Raw genomic sequence first — 17,290 nt, 5'->3', positions numbered from 1 at the left:
CTGTGTGGAGGACACAGATATTATTTTAAGACAACAGCTTTCCTTTCGTGGATGGTACAGCATTCCAACAATTCCATCAACAGAATGTTTTGTAATGTCCATATGTGTCATCCTTCTAGTGCCCTAGGAAATGTCAATGAACACAGACAAATCCTATTTACCAGAACACCCAAACCGCAGGAAACATTTCTCCAACATCAGATACATTGTTTTGGCGTTCAGAAAGAACTGTTTTCCAGTTGAACATCTGGAGGAATTGCTTGCTTGCCCAGGAATCTTCAGGTCTAGAATCCATGTGACTGGGGATGGAAAACAAATAATCTTATCAGCCTCTCCAGACAAAACTTCTGTATGTCATCTCAACTTGTCAGGAATTATTTGCCTCTGTGTATACGAACATGCCTAAAATATCATTGTGTAAAGAGTGCACTTAGCAATATGGTTTTATGTGCCTATGGAGTACATTGTTTTTCCAATAGCAAAAAAAATTAACATTGTATCTGGTCTGTATATTCTGTTTCCTCCCTGACACCTCTTATTTTTTACACGTTCTTGGGCAATTACTTAAACCAAATAAGGCATAAGTGCTGTTTTGGAAGTGTGTGAGGTTTTTTGTTTGTTTTTAATCCAGGCTCACAGCTTGGGACTTTACTGGATTCAGGATTGTTTTTCCAGAGCTCAGTCTAGTGCACTAAATTCACTTGTTCCTGTAGAGAGTAGATCTGGATACTATTTCATATGCCTTAGTCACATCCAGGTGGTATTTGCAATGTGTACTTTTCAAGGATTGCTATTAACAGAAATCTCACTTGCTGGGGTTTTCCTGCTGCATGCACAACCAATTCTCAGAATATTTTAATGTGGAGTTTGATGACCGAAATAGCGCAAGGATGTATGCTGGAATAGTATTGCGTTATCTTGTCTGCTTTCATACTGTTAGCAGCCCTGTTCATTTCAGAACTAGGGAGCAAAGTTACCTTAGAAACTCTGCAGGAAGGAAGGTACTGTGTAGTGAGAAGGGGTTTCGACAAGTATGAGGATTTAGGTGGCATCATAGAATTGTAGATTTGGAAGGGACCCTGAGGGTCATCTCATCCAACTCCCAGCAATGCAGGAATCTCAACAGATGACCATGGATATGGGTTTCTTTCCCTTGGTGATGGTAATCCTACCCCACTAGAGAGAACTCCTTCCACAGAAAAAGGTGTCTGATTTCCCTATGAAAGTGGTTTGAGGAAAGGAGTTCACCCCCCCCTTTCCCTTTTGGGGAAGGGCAATAGCTCAGTGGTATAGCATCTGCTTTGCATTCAGCAGGTTCCAGGTTCAATCCCTGTCATCTCTGGGTAGGACTGGGAGACAACCCATCCCAAAATCCTGGTGAGCCACTACCAGTCTATGTTGGAAATACTGATCTAGATGGGCCAATAGCCTGACTCTGTAAAAGTTAGCATCCTGTGCTTCTATTTTTTCAATTTTTCCTGGTAGCAGTCTTCCATATACAGCTACACATTAAGGGTCTCTCTCTCTATATATATATATTCTATCTTCATATATATATATATTCTTTCTTTTAAAAGAGTTCATTATGCTGACAAATCAAGAAAAGCTAAAAGCTATAATAAAAACCATCATATTAGCTTGTTGATGTTAACAACAGTAGCAACTAGTGACAACAATAACAAAAACCTCAAAAGCTTTCAGTCAAACAAAGTGCTCAGCCAGAGGCCTTCTTAACTAACCAAAGAAGTAGCCAACTCAATCACACTTAGAGTAGACCCACTGAAATTAATAGGGTGATGTTTTTACTGGTCTCCTGAAACAATAAAGAGGGTCTAGTGAATATCAGCTGGTAGAACAATAGATAGGCACCACAACAGAAAAACTGGTAGAGCTCCTCTGACCACGAGGGTCAAGGTACTGTCGTTGCTTAATACTCACTTCACCTTCTACCATATGTTTTCATTCTAGCTAGGGAAAAAACCTGTGGTGTAAATAGTATTTACACTTAATTTATGGTTTTGCCCATCTACTACACATTAATGTTAAATCATCCTAAGCTATTATGCTATTTTCCCGTGTTGCTCTCCCCCGCTGTCGTCTGCTTTCTTTTTCCTTAGCATGTTAGTCTTCCAACATCTCCATAAAGACTCCCCAGATATAACCAGAGTTCCATGTTACAGATGTTATTCTTTTGTGTTGGAATATTTTGGCTAAATCTTGTCAATTTATAAGCTAGACATCTGTTAATGTGCAATTGCAGTCTAGCTGAAAAAGGACCTACAGTGACTGTCTAATTCAAAGATAATGTCTGGTGTTATAATAGAAAATAAGCTACTTTTAAATTTCATGAAGTTCTGAGACTATGACAGTTGTAGGTGCTAACAAAGTACCATGCAGTTTGGTGTATTGGTACACTGTTAAATTTAGAAACACTTCTGGGGCATTATGTGACTGCTGCCTTAAATAAGCTGTTTCGTGATTTTCATGTTGGTCTTGCTCTCCATGTTTGAGAGAGGTTGGGTGCTAGTTCTCACTGGCACTGAGTTCCATATTCAAGGATTCGTGTTCAAAATCACTGGCTTTGAGTATAAAAAAAAACAGGAGCAAACTATTTCAGGATTGAAGTTAGTCATTTATTTGGGCAGGATAGCAACTCCTAGGCAACTAGCTTACTAAGCCAAACACTCAAGGTGTACAGTGATACACAGGGGAGTGTTTTGTGCATTAGTTATAGTTAGATATCTATATAGAGCTTGAAACTTGGGGGGGGGGCTGGATCCTCATTTGCAGCAGTGGGGAACCTCTGGCCCACAGCCTAATTATGTTTACCTTTGTTCTGCTTGCTCATTTTACCCAACCCTGCTCACCTGTTCATCCATATGATGTCAGGCATGAGACAGGAAAAGCTTCAAATTGCACTGAATTCAAGCCATAGATGCAAAGGAATGTTTGCAGCTTGAATTTGGCATGGTTTTGTATTTGGTTGTCTTATTGTGTCCCACTAGCTGTTGGCTCTTTTCCAAAGTTACTGACTGACTGTATAGTTGGATTATAGGTGGAAAGAACTTGGAAGTCCTGGGAAGCAAATGTTGTTGTGGAAATGTGTCATCAAAATGGAAAGACAACTGAAAGGGAAATTGCAGTCCTAGCAAGAGGACTGTTACCTGTGTTAAGCATTGGCTGTAGAAGACAATTTCCCTTGGCATAAACATTTAGGATTTAAATATTGTGCTTGCCAAGCAGCCTGCAGTTGCTTAAAGTGGTTGGTTGGATGAATGCTTGCTTTTTGGGGAATTCCCAACCATACAGGTGCTAAAGCTGTAAGTGTTTAATTTTAGATACACATTTCAGAAATTAAATTCCTGTGCTTACACAACTTGTATATGAACAGCTTTTGCATAAGATGCTTGTAGCTTCATGCACATTGTGCCTTCATTCTACTACAGTTAGAGTAAAGGTTGTACAAAGGTTGGAAGATTAGCCTTATTTCACAAACTTTGAATTCCTGGATTTACTTTAGATTTGCAACTTCCTTCAGTGTAACTGCAGCATAACAAGCAGTATCAGGGGTGTATCTTCGATGTTCTGATGCAGTACAGAATCACAGATGCGCAACTAAGAGGCATTATAGACTATGGAAATTACTATTACTGATTGTGCCAAATGAGAAATGCTTAGCTGCTGATCCACCACACAGCACCAAAAAAAAAAAAAAAGAAAAGAAAATTGGATCAAACTCTAGATTTCATATACTTTGAAGCTGTGTATGATTAAGAATTAATTAATTTTTAGGGAGCTAAAAAGTTCATTCTGAGATCGTTTAAGATTAAGCACTTGAACTACAGAGAGGCTTCCTTCTCTTGGATCTTAATCAGCTGATAACCTAAAAGGTGTTTCTGAAAATGTGCTGTTATAGGTTGAAAAGGCTGGTATGCATTGATGAGAGAACATTTGCTCTGAACCAGTATTAACTTATAAGAACATCAGTTTCTTTCTTCAAAATAAAAATAGTTTGTTATTTGGGCTTTCATATTTCCTGTAAAAGTTAAAAATGAAGTGATTTCACAACTGCCATGCTATATTCATGTAAAGCCATGCTATATTTATTTTTGTTACATATTTACAAGTTAAGTACTGGAATTGGGTGTCCAGTTATTGTGTGTCCACACCTGTTTGATCACAGCTCTTGTGTTTATTTGCAGGTGCAGGTGGGGCAAGCAGACATCCAATGTCCCATAACAGAGTGTAGCGAACACCTGGATGAAACAACTGTCCTCTACAACTTGCCACATGATGACATCATCAAATATAAGTACTTCCTGGAACTTGGCCGTATTGGCTCGAGCACCAAGCCATGCCCTCAATGCAAGCACTTTACAACCTTCAGGAGGAGAGGCCACATTCCAACCCCTACCAAAATGGAGAACAAGTACAAAGTGAGCATGCTCACCAAAGCTATGGATTAGATGGCACAGCTGTGAGCTGCAAAAGTAGGCCAGGATATGGTGGGCATTAAATGGGCTTTCTTCTCTTACTGGAACCTAATGTAAGATGTGCTTTTAGAATACAAATCTATAGTTTCATACCCCTTACTAGCTAATTGATGTCAGCTTTCCAGAGTAGCTGGCCAGTTAACCTATTAGTTCCTTTCTTTATTGTACCGCGTTGTTGTTTATTTTGAATTAACCATGCTGCCTGAAATATTTCACGAAATCTGGCAGTTCCTACATTCCACCAAGCATTAGGTGAATACCACCATACTTTTCAGTAAGTATTAAGTTGCATGTATCCATGGTTGAACTTTCTGTAGGTTTTTGCTATGCCGTTTGATAACTGCAGTGGAAGCTAACTTAGAAATTCTTAAGGCCAAGCACTTGTTGATTGACTCTTAATTATGGGCCACCTTCTCTTATTTGCCCTGGTTCTCAGTAATTAAATAGGAGTACTGAAATAAGCCTGTATTGAGGGGCCCTGTCTGTGTAAATACAGTGTTCAAGACTTGTAAAACTGTTTTGTAGACTGACCAAAAGTCTGTTGTATTGGTTGAGATCCAATGTCATGCCAATGAACACAAGCAGTCTCACCCTTCATCTACTTCTTGTTGTAGTTCCCAAGGCCCCCATTTTTTCCAGAGGGTTCCTCAGAGAAAATTTGGGGGGCACAGAAAGGATAAGCCCCATTCGTGTAAGTGCAAGTCTACTGCGCAGGTTCCACAATGGAATATTACCTATTATTACTGTTTACATAGCTAGTCTTTATTCCCATCCTTCTCCTGTTAATATCTAGACATTGGTGTAGAACAGGGATTCTCAAACGTGGAATCTACACACATATTAAAAATGCTATGAAAATGCTTTTTAAAAAAAGTTTTGAAAAATACATACATTGAATTTGGCATAGCTCACTGTCGTCATCTAGTGTCACATATTTATATTTACAACACATTTAAAACATTTTATTTGCAATTTCAGGTAGGTAGCCGTGTTGGTCTGACGCCATCTAAATAAACAAACAAAAAAAAAAAAACCCCGAAAGCTTATACCCAGAAGGTGCTACTGGACAATTTTTATTACTATTTGCAGCTGTATAGCTGAGTTCAGATTGTGGTCCGTAGACCATCAGTGGTTGGTGAGCTTCATTTAGGTGGTCTGTGGCATGTCTGCCGATTTGTGTTTAAAGATGGGAGATGGCACATCCATCACATTAAATATTCATATTGATTTTCGATTGTATTTTTATTGCTATGAATTCCAATTGTAATATAATAAAATAAAATATATAAGAATTTAAAGAAGCAATTAAAATGCAATTAAAAACCATACTGCATCTACCAAAGTGTATTACAATGGCTACAACAGGTAGAAAAACTAGTCAGTGGTCCACAAAGACCCTCAGCCATTTTCAAGTGGTCTGTAAGGAGGAAAGTTTGGGAACCACTGGTGTAGAATCTTGGGCAAGGATATTATTTGCATAAATCCTGTTCAAATTACTGGAATGTAGGTGAGTTTTACATGAACAGTGTGAGTAAATGTTGCAGAATGCTTGGCTTTGAAAGCAGTTGGTAAGAAAATCTTTGTGGCACCAGTACCATAAAGCTAAGAAGAATACGTGTAAGCTCTTTGCCAAGGTTTTCCAATTATATGGAATGTTTTTCTTTGCAAGTAAAACCCTAGCAAATGCTTTTAGTGGGTGGTGCTGTAGTCTAAACCACTGAGTCTCTTGGGCTTACTGATTTAAATACCTGTGACAGGGTGAGCTCCCGTTCCCTAGCAGTTTGAAAGCATGCCAGTGCAAGTAGATAAATAGGTACTGCTGTGGCAGGAAGGTAAACGGTGTTTCCGTGTGCTCTGGCACTTGTCACAGTGTTCCGTCATACCAGAAGAGGTTTGGTCGTGTTGGCCACATGACCCGGAAAGCTGTCTGTGGACAGACACCGGCTCCCTCGGCCTGAAAGCGAGATGTGCGCTACAACCCCATAGTCACTTTTGACTGAACTTAACTGTCCAGGGGTCCTTTACCTTTCTTTTTGTTGTTGTTGTTGTTGTTGTTGTTGTTGTTGTTGTTGTTGTATGGTGCTCATACAAACCACTTTGTGTTCATTATTCATTAATGGAAGCTAAGTTGTTCTCCTTATCATTTGCAGATAGGGAACTGAGGCTGCAGTAAGTCACCCAACAAATTCATGGCTGAGCAGATTTGAGTGCTGCATTTCCATATTGATTTGGTGAATGACAGTGATTCTATTCTAACTCCTTTTGAATTTTCACTCCTGGTCCCTTTTGCAAATTACATTCTGCTGCTTTACTTGTTCCATTAAGTTATGTCAATGTAAGGAGCAGCATAATGCGAGATTGGGGACTGGTGTAATAAAATTAAAGTGCATTATATAACTGGATAGCTTAAAGGTAAATGCATTCCAGTGTTTATTGCTGCCATCTTCCATGGGTTGAATCCAGATTTGATCATGATTAGAGCAGAGCCATTGATACCAATGTGACTTAGTATTGTTTAACGTGTGTCCCATTGATTTTAACTCTGGTTGATTTCAATGGAAAACATAACTAAGCCTGGATCCAGCCCTTTCTTTACTTTTGAATGGTTTAAACCAGAAACAACGTGCGAGTCCTTCTTTCCATTTATTTATTTGACTTACACTCCACCCTTTCAGGCACAGACTGGAGATGGCATACATAATCTTAAAAGTTAGAATCTGCATTCTGTACACACCTGCACATAGAATAAATACAGTAGTACCTCGGGTTACATATGCTTCAGGTTACATACGCTTTAGGTTACAGACTCCGCTAACCCAGAAATATTACCTCGGGTTAAGAACTTTGCTTCAGGATGAGAACAGAAATCGTGCAGCGGTGGCGCAGCGGCAGCAGGAGGCCCCACTAGCTAAAGTGGTGCTTCAGGTTAGGAACAGTTTCAGGTTAAGAACAGACCTCCAGAACGAATTAAGTTCTTAACCCGAGGTACCACTGTACCTAGAATGCTTGATCAACTAGGAATGGAGTGTACTTAGCCTTGCCAGATCTTGCATAGCAGCAATGTGCCTGTGTGTCTGGAGCAGACATCCCCAACCTGCGGCCCTCCAGATGTTTTGGCCTACAACTCCCATGAGCCCTAGTTAACAGGACCAGTAGTCAAGGATGATGGGAATTGTAGTCCAAAACATCTGGGGGGCCGAAGGTTGGGGATGCCTGGTCTGGAGCTTTCAGGTGTGACTGGCAGGAAACATTGCCGCCCAACCTTGCAGGTTGTGTGTGGTTCTTGGGTTCATATCTCTGTTAATGAAGTCAATTGCTGTGTTAGAACTATTTATAGCTTTGAAAATGATAGGCCTATCATTTACAAATATTTGATTGGGTGATTGCCAGGGACTGGACTTCTAGTGAGAGACAGTATAGCTGTGGAATTTTCTCTCCAGGGAGCTCTCTTGCTCTCTTTCCATTTCTCATGGGGGGGGGGGGTTGCATACATTTTTTGACTCCTGAAGGCATTTTATGACAATTTTGTGCCATTTCAAAAGACTGCTTTTAAGGTTGCTGTGTTTTATAATTGTTTTATGTTCTGTCTATCTTTGTGCTTTATTACTGTAATTTATTATCTGGAGACTGCTGTGCAAATTGAAAAGGGGGATCTGAATAAAGTAATTAAATATAAAGTAGCAGGTCTTCCCTCAAACCTGGAGAGTTAATTAAATTTAGGAACTTGGAAGTGTGCCAAAGGTTTGTGTGCTTTCTCCTCCCCCTCCCAGCTTACGGTTCCCTTCTCTATATCCTGACTTTCTCTAGCCACAGATTGTCATGACATACACATTTACAAGCTAGAGTTTGCCAATTTGGACATTATGACGAACTGTGTTTTAAGAAAACCAGGAAGTAGAGAACAGAACACTCATACAAAAGTGGAAGAGAGAGCACACTGAGCCACATTATGTACCTGAGCCTTGAAACCATCTTTCAGAGGATTGTTTCATGAAGTCTGAACTATGCAACTGTCTTTAGGTACGATATATGTTATGGTTTTCTTTTTCATTATATATAAATATAATTGTAACATTAAATAATGTATGCACTATCCGTATCCTTTGGGAGACAGTGGAGGTGCTGTGACAGAATCCAGATAATGCTTTTTCAAATTGCTCTCCGTCCACAATCAGAATTTCATGCTTTTTGTGACTCCCATGTCCTCTGGTAAGCTGTGATAGGTGTGATGAGAGAGGTGTGATGAGAAAGTTAGATTAAATCTCTGCTGTAGTAATATCACTGTTCATATTTATTTCTAAAATAAGATTCAGAAGTTGTAAATATCTTGGCTTGCTTTTGATCCAGTTTTGCCTTAGAGAATTCCCTGTATTTACTATGGTGAGCATTTTTCTTAGTCATAACTCGAGTGAAACCCTCTTTGTCCCACAGTGCATGAGAGCTGCTGGTAGCAACTAGAAGACAAAAAGTCCCCAGACAGCAGGAGTGTAGGACATGTGCCCATCATCCCTGGCCATTGGTCATGCTGGAGGGCTGCATATACCCTTTACCTGCCATATATAAAACCAGCAGAACAACAGTGGGAGTCTAAACAACAATCGCCTTCCATATTTTATCATAGTGCACAAACTAAAAATGGATTTGTATTGCAGGAATTTCTTGCGCAGGCAGATTTGGGGGGGGGGGGGTTGTATTCCGTTTCTGCCTAGCCCATAAGTTTGTTTCATTTTCATTTCTCATTTGTATTCTATCTTTGTACATTTCTGCCTTTTTGCAACATATAGCACAAAGGCAGGTGACAGATGAAGTGAAGGCTTGGTGTGATTGCATGCTTTTAGAAATAGAACACCAAGGATACCTACTGAAGTATCCAGCAGACAGGCTCTGTTATGAACTCTGTGGGATTCTCTTTCGTCAGAGGAAAAGTCAATATAGAAGGGCAGGGAGAACTTTCTCATTGTACTTGGTAGACACTGAACAATGGAAGCTCGGATTCCTTCTTTTCTTGAAGCCTGCCACTGAATTATTGTAGGAAGTATATCCTGTAGATGAGAAATGAAAAATTTATCTGCTTCTCATTAGCTACAGAGGCTCAACTAAATAATATTAGTGGGAAGGTATGAAAGTATGAAGTCAGATATATTCAGTACTTTTATAATACTTATTAGAGGTTGGCAAATCATCTTTAGTCATCCAAATAATCTTATTTATTTATTTATTCTGTTTGGGAAATGTATAAACCATTTGCTAAAAAAAAAAAAGTTCTCCTGCTGGTATACAGTTATAATTAAAAGTAGACTAAAATGCACAAATTGGTTAAAAACAAATATGCATAAATATAATTTGAAAGCATACATAAACATCAGTAAAACATTTGCAACAAACGTAACTAAATCATGTGTCTTGATATGTCCACTCAAACAGAAAGAGTGTCTAAAACAGTGTTGTGAAGGCGCCTCACCTGATGTCAATAGGCAAGGCATTCCAGAGCCCAGGGGCTGCCACGCTAAAGGAGCAATTCCTTGCAAATGTTCAACAAACATTGTGTAGCACTTATAAGAATGCAAGCTCCACAGACTGTGGTGGTTGAATAGGCACATACAGGGTGAGGTAGTGCCATAAGCAAACTGATCCTAAGTCATTAAGGACTTTATATATCAATAGTAACAGCTTGTGCTTTGCCCTGTAATGAATCAGAAGCCAGTGCACATTTTTGAGCACAGATGTAATATGCCGACAGACTTCTGCTCCTATTAGCAATCACGTTGTAGCATTCTGCACTACCTGGAGTTTCAGGACCAAGTGCAAGGGAAGCCCCAGATAAGAGTGTGTTGAAGTGATTCAGTCTTCAGGTTACAAATGCTTGGGAGTTCTGGGCTCATGCTATTCCAATCCAGGAACAGTCACAGCTGTTGTAGCAGCCAGAGCCGGTGAAAGGTGATCCTAGCTACCAAAAGCCACTTGGACCTTCAGCGACAAAGCTGGATCCAGGAGCACCCCAGTTGTCATTGCGGCGCTTTCAGAGGGAGCACAACCACGTCTACAGTAGCAATCATTCAGTTTCCCAGACATGAGAACCACTCACCCACAGAGCCTCTGTTTTGACAAGATTCAAGCTCAGTTCGTTTCCCCTCATTTAGCCCAATACTGCATCCAGGCTCTAGTCCAGGAGCAGTACAGCTTCTCCCAATTCAGATATTATGGAGAAATAGAGCTAAATCTCAGTAGTGTCCCTTTCCCCATTTTACAGCTTTTAATGTGCAATACAGTACCATATAGCACAGCATGGGAAGGCCTCATTCAGGTGGAAAAAAAATGTTCCTCCTGTCCTTCCGCTGCTCCTAAAACTCTTCTCTTCATCCATGAAGCCTCAACAGAACTACAAGGCTCCTGTTTCAGGATGGAGCCTTGAAAGGGATATTTTTCCTCTCATGAGGTGGGGAGAATCTGCAATGTTTAGTTATTGCCCTTAATCTTAAATTCAGAGCTTCATGATAATGCCCAGTGTAAGGAATGTTGAAAATGCTGGCCTTCCCAATAAGCAGCTGGGGATTTTAGTTTATTGTTGTTGTTTTTTAATGTGGCGCTGTTAGTTAAACACAGCTTCCATCTTAAGTTTGTATTAGGTCAGATTTCCTGAGCTAAGTGCCTTACAGTTGCCTTACTGTTGTTTAGAGACATTTCAAAGAAAGTAAAAGGGATATAGCAGGATTATTGGGGGGGGGGGCTAAATCATCCATATTGGAAAATTAGCATGCAGTGCCCACACCCTGGTTTCCAAACCTTTTCTACAGACTGGCCTGCCAATAAGTTCAGTAACCAGCAAACTGTTTGCTAACAGTTGACGCCTCTTATGCTGCATTTCTCTAGCAATGCACTGCTGGTTTGGCTAAGAAGCTGCAAAATTATCAAAGCCATTAGTGTGGCATTCTTCGCCATCCCCCATAACATAGTCAACTAACATAGGTTATTTTGGGAAAATGCTTGTGCAATCTGAACTGTGGTTTCCTAATCACATTTATTGGGCAATCTTCAAAACTGTTTTGTTGTTTTGTGCTCTTATTTCTACAGATACAGTGCCCAACCTGCCAATTGGTGTGGTGTTTTAAGTGCCACTCTCCCTGGCATGAAGGTGTCAACTGCAAAGAGTATAAAAAGGGAGACAAGCTGTTACGTCACTGGGCCAATGAAATTGAACATGGGCAAAGAAATGCTCAGAAGTGTCCAAAGTGCAAGGTAAGAGAGTGCATACTAAGTTACGTTTCTGTTTGGTGCACGAATATTCTGTGAAGTTTTCCAAACTGAGATGCCTTAGTGAAATTCATGCACGTCAAGTTATGTGTCATCAGTTCTGTTAGATTCAGAATAACTTGATCCCTGTCATCTGCTGACCTTGCTGCTCTTTTACAAAAGTGCTTATCTGTCACCCTATTTATGTTTGTGGTAGCTGAACTGCTGAGTTTCGGAGCGCTTAACATTGCTGGTCTGCAGAAAAATAAAGAAAGAACTCAAGCCTTTCAATACAAGTTAATGAATGTGTTTGATATTTATGGAATGGCACTTTCACAAGAAGTAAGATTCTGGGGAATCCTGTTGCACCATTCTGCACAAGGAACTAATAGTGCAGAACTGGAGAAAAGGAACAAGTGAACATGATGCTGATGCAGTTTAACCTGGCAATGACTGACCTGGAAAGGGTCCTGGGGATGTGGTGGATAGCTCAATGAAAATGTCCGTTATTGGGATTATTAGGAAAGGAATTAAAAATAAAACTGCCAGTATAATAATACATTTGTAGTACAGTTCTGGTCACTGCACCAAAAAAAAGAAAAGAAAAGAAAGAAAGAATATTTTTCAGCTGCAAAAGGTGCAGGAAAAGACAAGCAAAGCAATCAAGGAACAGCTCTTCTTTAAGAAAAGATTACATTGTGTGAGGCTTTTTAATGAGTCAAGGGGTAGGCATGTAAGTAAGGGGAGATATGATAGAGGTATGTCACATTATGCAGTGTGGAGTAAGGGTGAAATCTCTCTCTTCTGTATAACACTGGAACCTGGAGTGTTGTGAGTAGACTCTTAAATACCATCTCTAACATAAAACCTGGTCTAATATATAATGCCAATATATATCTTAAAAATATGAAATCAATAAAGTTTGTATCTTTCTTTCATAGTAGCCTGTTCGATATAGCGATATAGTGAGATTGACCTACAATTGAGGCAACACTTTAAAAAGTAACATAATAACATTTATTATAGGAATTAATATGTGTACAAATGAGATTAATTTAAACATCACAATGTAATGTGAGGTTACAAGTATGAATGTTATTTCTGCCATAAAGTTGATATTGTTGATATTGTTACTAAGGAATGCAGGATTCACTTTTGTCAAAATAAATCCCTGCTTAAATCCAGGGTCTAGTTATCTCTGTCATTTAAAAGTGTTGCTTTTTGGATTGAAGTCTTCACACAGATCCAGCCCTCAGTCTTCTACGCATTGACTTGATGGATTTTCAGCTGCAATAAGGTTGCCAGTTGCTTGCTTGCTTGCTGAAGTCTTTCACATTCGTTAAGCACAAAACTTCTCAAACTGTCTATCACCAGCTGCTGTCTTCTGTTACTTCCCCTTCAAGAGTTTCTTCAGGCTACGAATCTTCCTCTCAGGCTTAGTCTTTTCCCCTGCGACATTTATTCTTCTCTGCCTGCTCTCCCTGCATTCTTTACTTTGCGCTTCCTTTCTCAGGCTCTTTTCTGCCTGATTTGAGCTTCAACTGACCCTCTTGATAGTTCTTTGCCTGGTGTTTTGGTCTTCTTCTGGTCACAGATACTCCCTTCTATTGAGTATGCTTTTAGAGTGACCCTCAGATTACCATTCTAATGCTCCTGATCATTATAGATACCAATTACTTCTAGTTTTGCTAACTGCCAAATATGCATCTACCCTTAGCAAATGCAACCAAGGCTTTTGTCATCTGCCAGGCCTCCATTTGCAGAGGTTTAAGCCAGGCCTGATCAGATACAGCTTTACCTCATGTTTCATTTCAGGCTGAAGTATTTAATCATAGTACAACTCTTAACTCTAAACATCTATCATTTTACCTTAAGCAATAATAAATAGTTAATAGTGTTTTGTTTTCTTTTTTCAAAATGGCTCATCCAATGAAGGTGAATGATAGGATACACAAAAGCAGCAGCTACAGAATTCACTACCACAGGATGTAGTGATGTCCAAGCATTCAGGCCACTTTAAAAGAGGGCAAGACAATAAAAAGGCTATCAGTGGCTACTACTCATGATGGTTATATTGCCTCAGGTATTGGAGGCAATATGTCTCTGTGTTCCAGTTCCTGGGGAGCACAGCCTGGAGTACACTTAGACCTGTGTCCTGTTGGTGGTTTTTCCATGGGCATCTAGGTGGCCAGTGTGGGAACCAAATATTGAACTAGCTAGGCCTTTAGTCTGATCCAGCAGGGCTGCCCTTGTGTTACTATGGGCTTCAGCTGATGCTGAATGGTTGTGACCGCAGCCTTCATCCCAAGCTTGGAGTTGGGGAAGGGTCAGGGATCACTGCCAGTTTGATTCCCACACATCTCTTAAGCTTTAAAGTTTGGAGAAAAGCTTAATATGCCTGCCAGAGGGGAATGCTACACTTTTGATGGCATGCATGGTGTGTAAGATTGATAAAGCCTTTCTCTTAGTCATTACTCTAAACCAGATCTCATTTACCTTTGACACATTTCAGATAAGAATTTATTTGACAGATTGACATACAGGATGTAACTGGTTTTGGGTTGGTTTTTGTTTGTTTCTCTTGGTGCGCATGTTTTTAAGTAATACAGATTTATTTTACCTCCTTGCCCTTACTTGGCTTAACTTTTCTATATATAGGAGAAAGCAAAAAGACCAAATTGGCTTGCCCCTTGAAGGTATGGGGCAGGATGATATCTAGAAGTTGTAAGCCCTGTTGAAATGAATGGAAACTGCACAAGGGTGCTTGGATGGATTAGCCTGTAGTAAATAGAAAGGCTTTTGGTTCCTTGCAATTCTGATTCTGTGGTAGATGAAGCTATATGAACAATGTGGAATACGCATAGAAAGGAATGACAGCTGCTGTGGACAAATGCCAACTTTTGTTTTATGTTAATGCTACAGCATTAACTCTTCCTTTGTACTACATGATTCCTATTAGACAGGTTGCATAGCTCAGCAGTGGCATTATGGCAAATGATGTGACATAACAGCTGAAACAGTATTATTGTATTTCTCTAAAAGGATAGCCTGCAAAGATCTTGAAGTACCTTTTTCATATCGGTGTTCACAAATCTCTTTCATGCGCTGATGCCTGCGTGTTGTTTTTACAACTTTATTTTTTCCTGCCACTTAGTAAATAGTAAACTTGTGACAAATTACACAGAAAAGAATAATGGTTTGCACTGAGATATTTTCCAGTTCATTTCTCATGTTTAAAATCTTGTGGCAAATATCTGATTAAGAGAGCTTGATAACAAGCCTGAGAAAAATCTGCACTGAAGACTTTCAAAGTGCTAGTCAATAATGGTCAATGGAATTTTTGTTTGATCACAGCTTTATCTACTTTGCTGTCAAATTCTCTTTGAATGAGATCTAACATCATGCCAGCAGATGTAGTAGGAATTCTCCCTTCATCTCCTCTGCTCTGCAGCTCCCTGTTTGCCCCAGTCTTCTCCAGAGGATCCTCCAACCCTAAAGAGCAGGTGCAGAGGCTGCATGGGAAAGAAAGCAGGATCATGCCCTATTTCCGCAAGAGGAATTGTGTTGCATCTCATTAACTATGTTTCAAAACTATTCAACTGAAACAATTGTATTATTTTCATGCTGATAGATCTACCACTCCACATTTTTGTTTCTGGATACTTTACATAAAAAAATAAAATGAGTTAATACTCATACCACTCCCTCCACAGCTTTGCAAATGTGCTAGTAGTTTTATTGCTGCACTTCTAGCTTGTTTTGAGGAATTTGTGCAAATCCCTGAAGCTAAGAGGTTTATTAAATTAATGTTGTTAAAGTTAGGGTAGATAATTTTGAAAAGGAGGTGGCTATGTGAATTGTGTTTGGAGCAGCTAATTGAGAGAATAGATTTACGTGTCTGTTTAATCAAATAATAGCACTAAAATGGAGAGCACCTGATTGCTCTGCACTCTGAAGAAGCAAGCAAAGGAGTCAAACGGCTGTTGATAGTCACTTTCAATGGAGTCCAGAATCCCTCTGGAGGAATGAGGAATATTTTATATAATAACACTGTAAATTGCATTAAATAATTGAGCTTTATGTGCAGTACATGAATTTATATCAGACTTGTACACTAAGGGTTATAAAATGTTAGGGTAGTGAAGAATGGTGAATATTTCTAACAATTGGTTCTGCTTGTTTTCACAAAACTGCATTCTCACTGTTCAAAAAGGAAGTAGGGTATGTTTTGGAACACTTTGTTCTGATATGAAACTGACGTTTTGGATTTGCAGCATTGCTTTCATGTACATTCCTTGTGTTTACTGTGAGTATGCAAATCTTCAAGGCTATTGTGATTCCCAAAGATGAGACATTATAAATCTCTCTTTGGGAACAGCTGTCCTAAATTACTATACCACTTCTATTTACTTAGCTAACTACTTGCCTAGTGCTTGTATAATACCAAGGGAACATATTTTTTTATTTGCAAGGCAACGTTTGTGCAGTTTTCCCCCATCTCAGGGCCTGGCTTCATACTTCTGAATTGTAGGATATTAAATGGGAGGCAAAGGAAGTTCAGGATGATTTATGGTAGACGATTATCTAGTTCGTTAATACAAACTGTAAATCTTGTCCTCATTATATTAGCCTTGGCTTATTTCTTTTTTACTGTTCATTCCGCTCATACAGTTCTGTGAGTCTCAAGTGCAATTTTACCTTTTTATTACCAAGATGCTCTTCTACCATAACACACACCATGTAAAGCAGTGCAGGGGGCAAAACGAATTCCGTGTCTGTTTTTATGTGGTTTCTTCATTTGAGATCTGACAAATAAGCATCTGTACTACACCCTGCTGTTCAGTGGATTGCTCAACTCTGCTTCAGATTTTATACCAGATTCTGACAAAGCACTTTTGAGATCTTAAGATTTTGTGGCTATCCCAAGGGAAGGAAAGATCTGTTAACTTGAGCAGAAAGAGATGGTTGTTATGTTCCTGGATCAGGCTGTTAATTGTATCATCTAAACGGAGTATGATTACTTGCTTCTTTGGAGTCATGATTTCTGGTTGCCAATGAACTTTATTAGGCCAGTGTGAGAAGCTGAGATAAGTGGCGGCGGCCTCCCCTTACTCAAATTTCCAGCAAGTTCCTTATTGTCCAAATCTGTTCTTTCCACATGCACCTTTTATCTCTTAGTAGCAACTGGAGGTGGGCTGCAGATAACATGCCTAAGCTTTGGATTTGGCCTAGGAACTGACAGTTGCTCTCTTTGTGCTCCTATCTTTTAAATTTTTGGCATATTTTAAACTATCTTTCCCCCACTTCTATGTCACGTCCAGCTCTTTCACATTAAGGAGGGGGGGAAACAGTACCCAAGTTTTCATCTTATTAGGGATATCGAAGCTTATACAGGCCACTCCAAATTTACATGGGGGTTACATTCTAAGGCACCACACATTTCAGTGATATAGCATATATTTGAAACACAATTGAAAAAGCCTGCAAATACCCCATTCCACCCCTAGCCCCATTCTGCCCCTTTTTGTGATGTTTTTGGGTCACTTCTGGATTTGGCGTGATGTGCA

The 17,290-nt window shown here is 39.6% G+C and overlaps 1 protein-coding gene across 1 annotated transcript in view; it reads left to right on the top strand.

The window, feature by feature from the left end:
• RNF217 (ring finger protein 217) overlaps positions 1–17,290 on the top strand; it is a 43,674-nt gene that overhangs the window by 11,942 nt on the left and 14,442 nt on the right. The window contains exons 2-3 of the mRNA XM_079970806.1: positions 4,203–4,436; positions 11,565–11,729. Coding sequence (XP_079826932.1) covers positions 4,203–4,436; positions 11,565–11,729 — 399 coding nt within the window. The remainder of the gene's footprint in view (positions 1–4,202; positions 4,437–11,564; positions 11,730–17,290) is intronic.

Source organism: Podarcis cretensis (assembly GCF_951804945.1).
Source record: "Podarcis cretensis genome assembly, chromosome: 3".
In the NCBI taxonomy this organism is placed as follows: Eukaryota; Metazoa; Chordata; class Lepidosauria; order Squamata; family Lacertidae; genus Podarcis; species Podarcis cretensis.
This window is presented reverse-complemented; position numbering and strand designations above follow the sequence as displayed.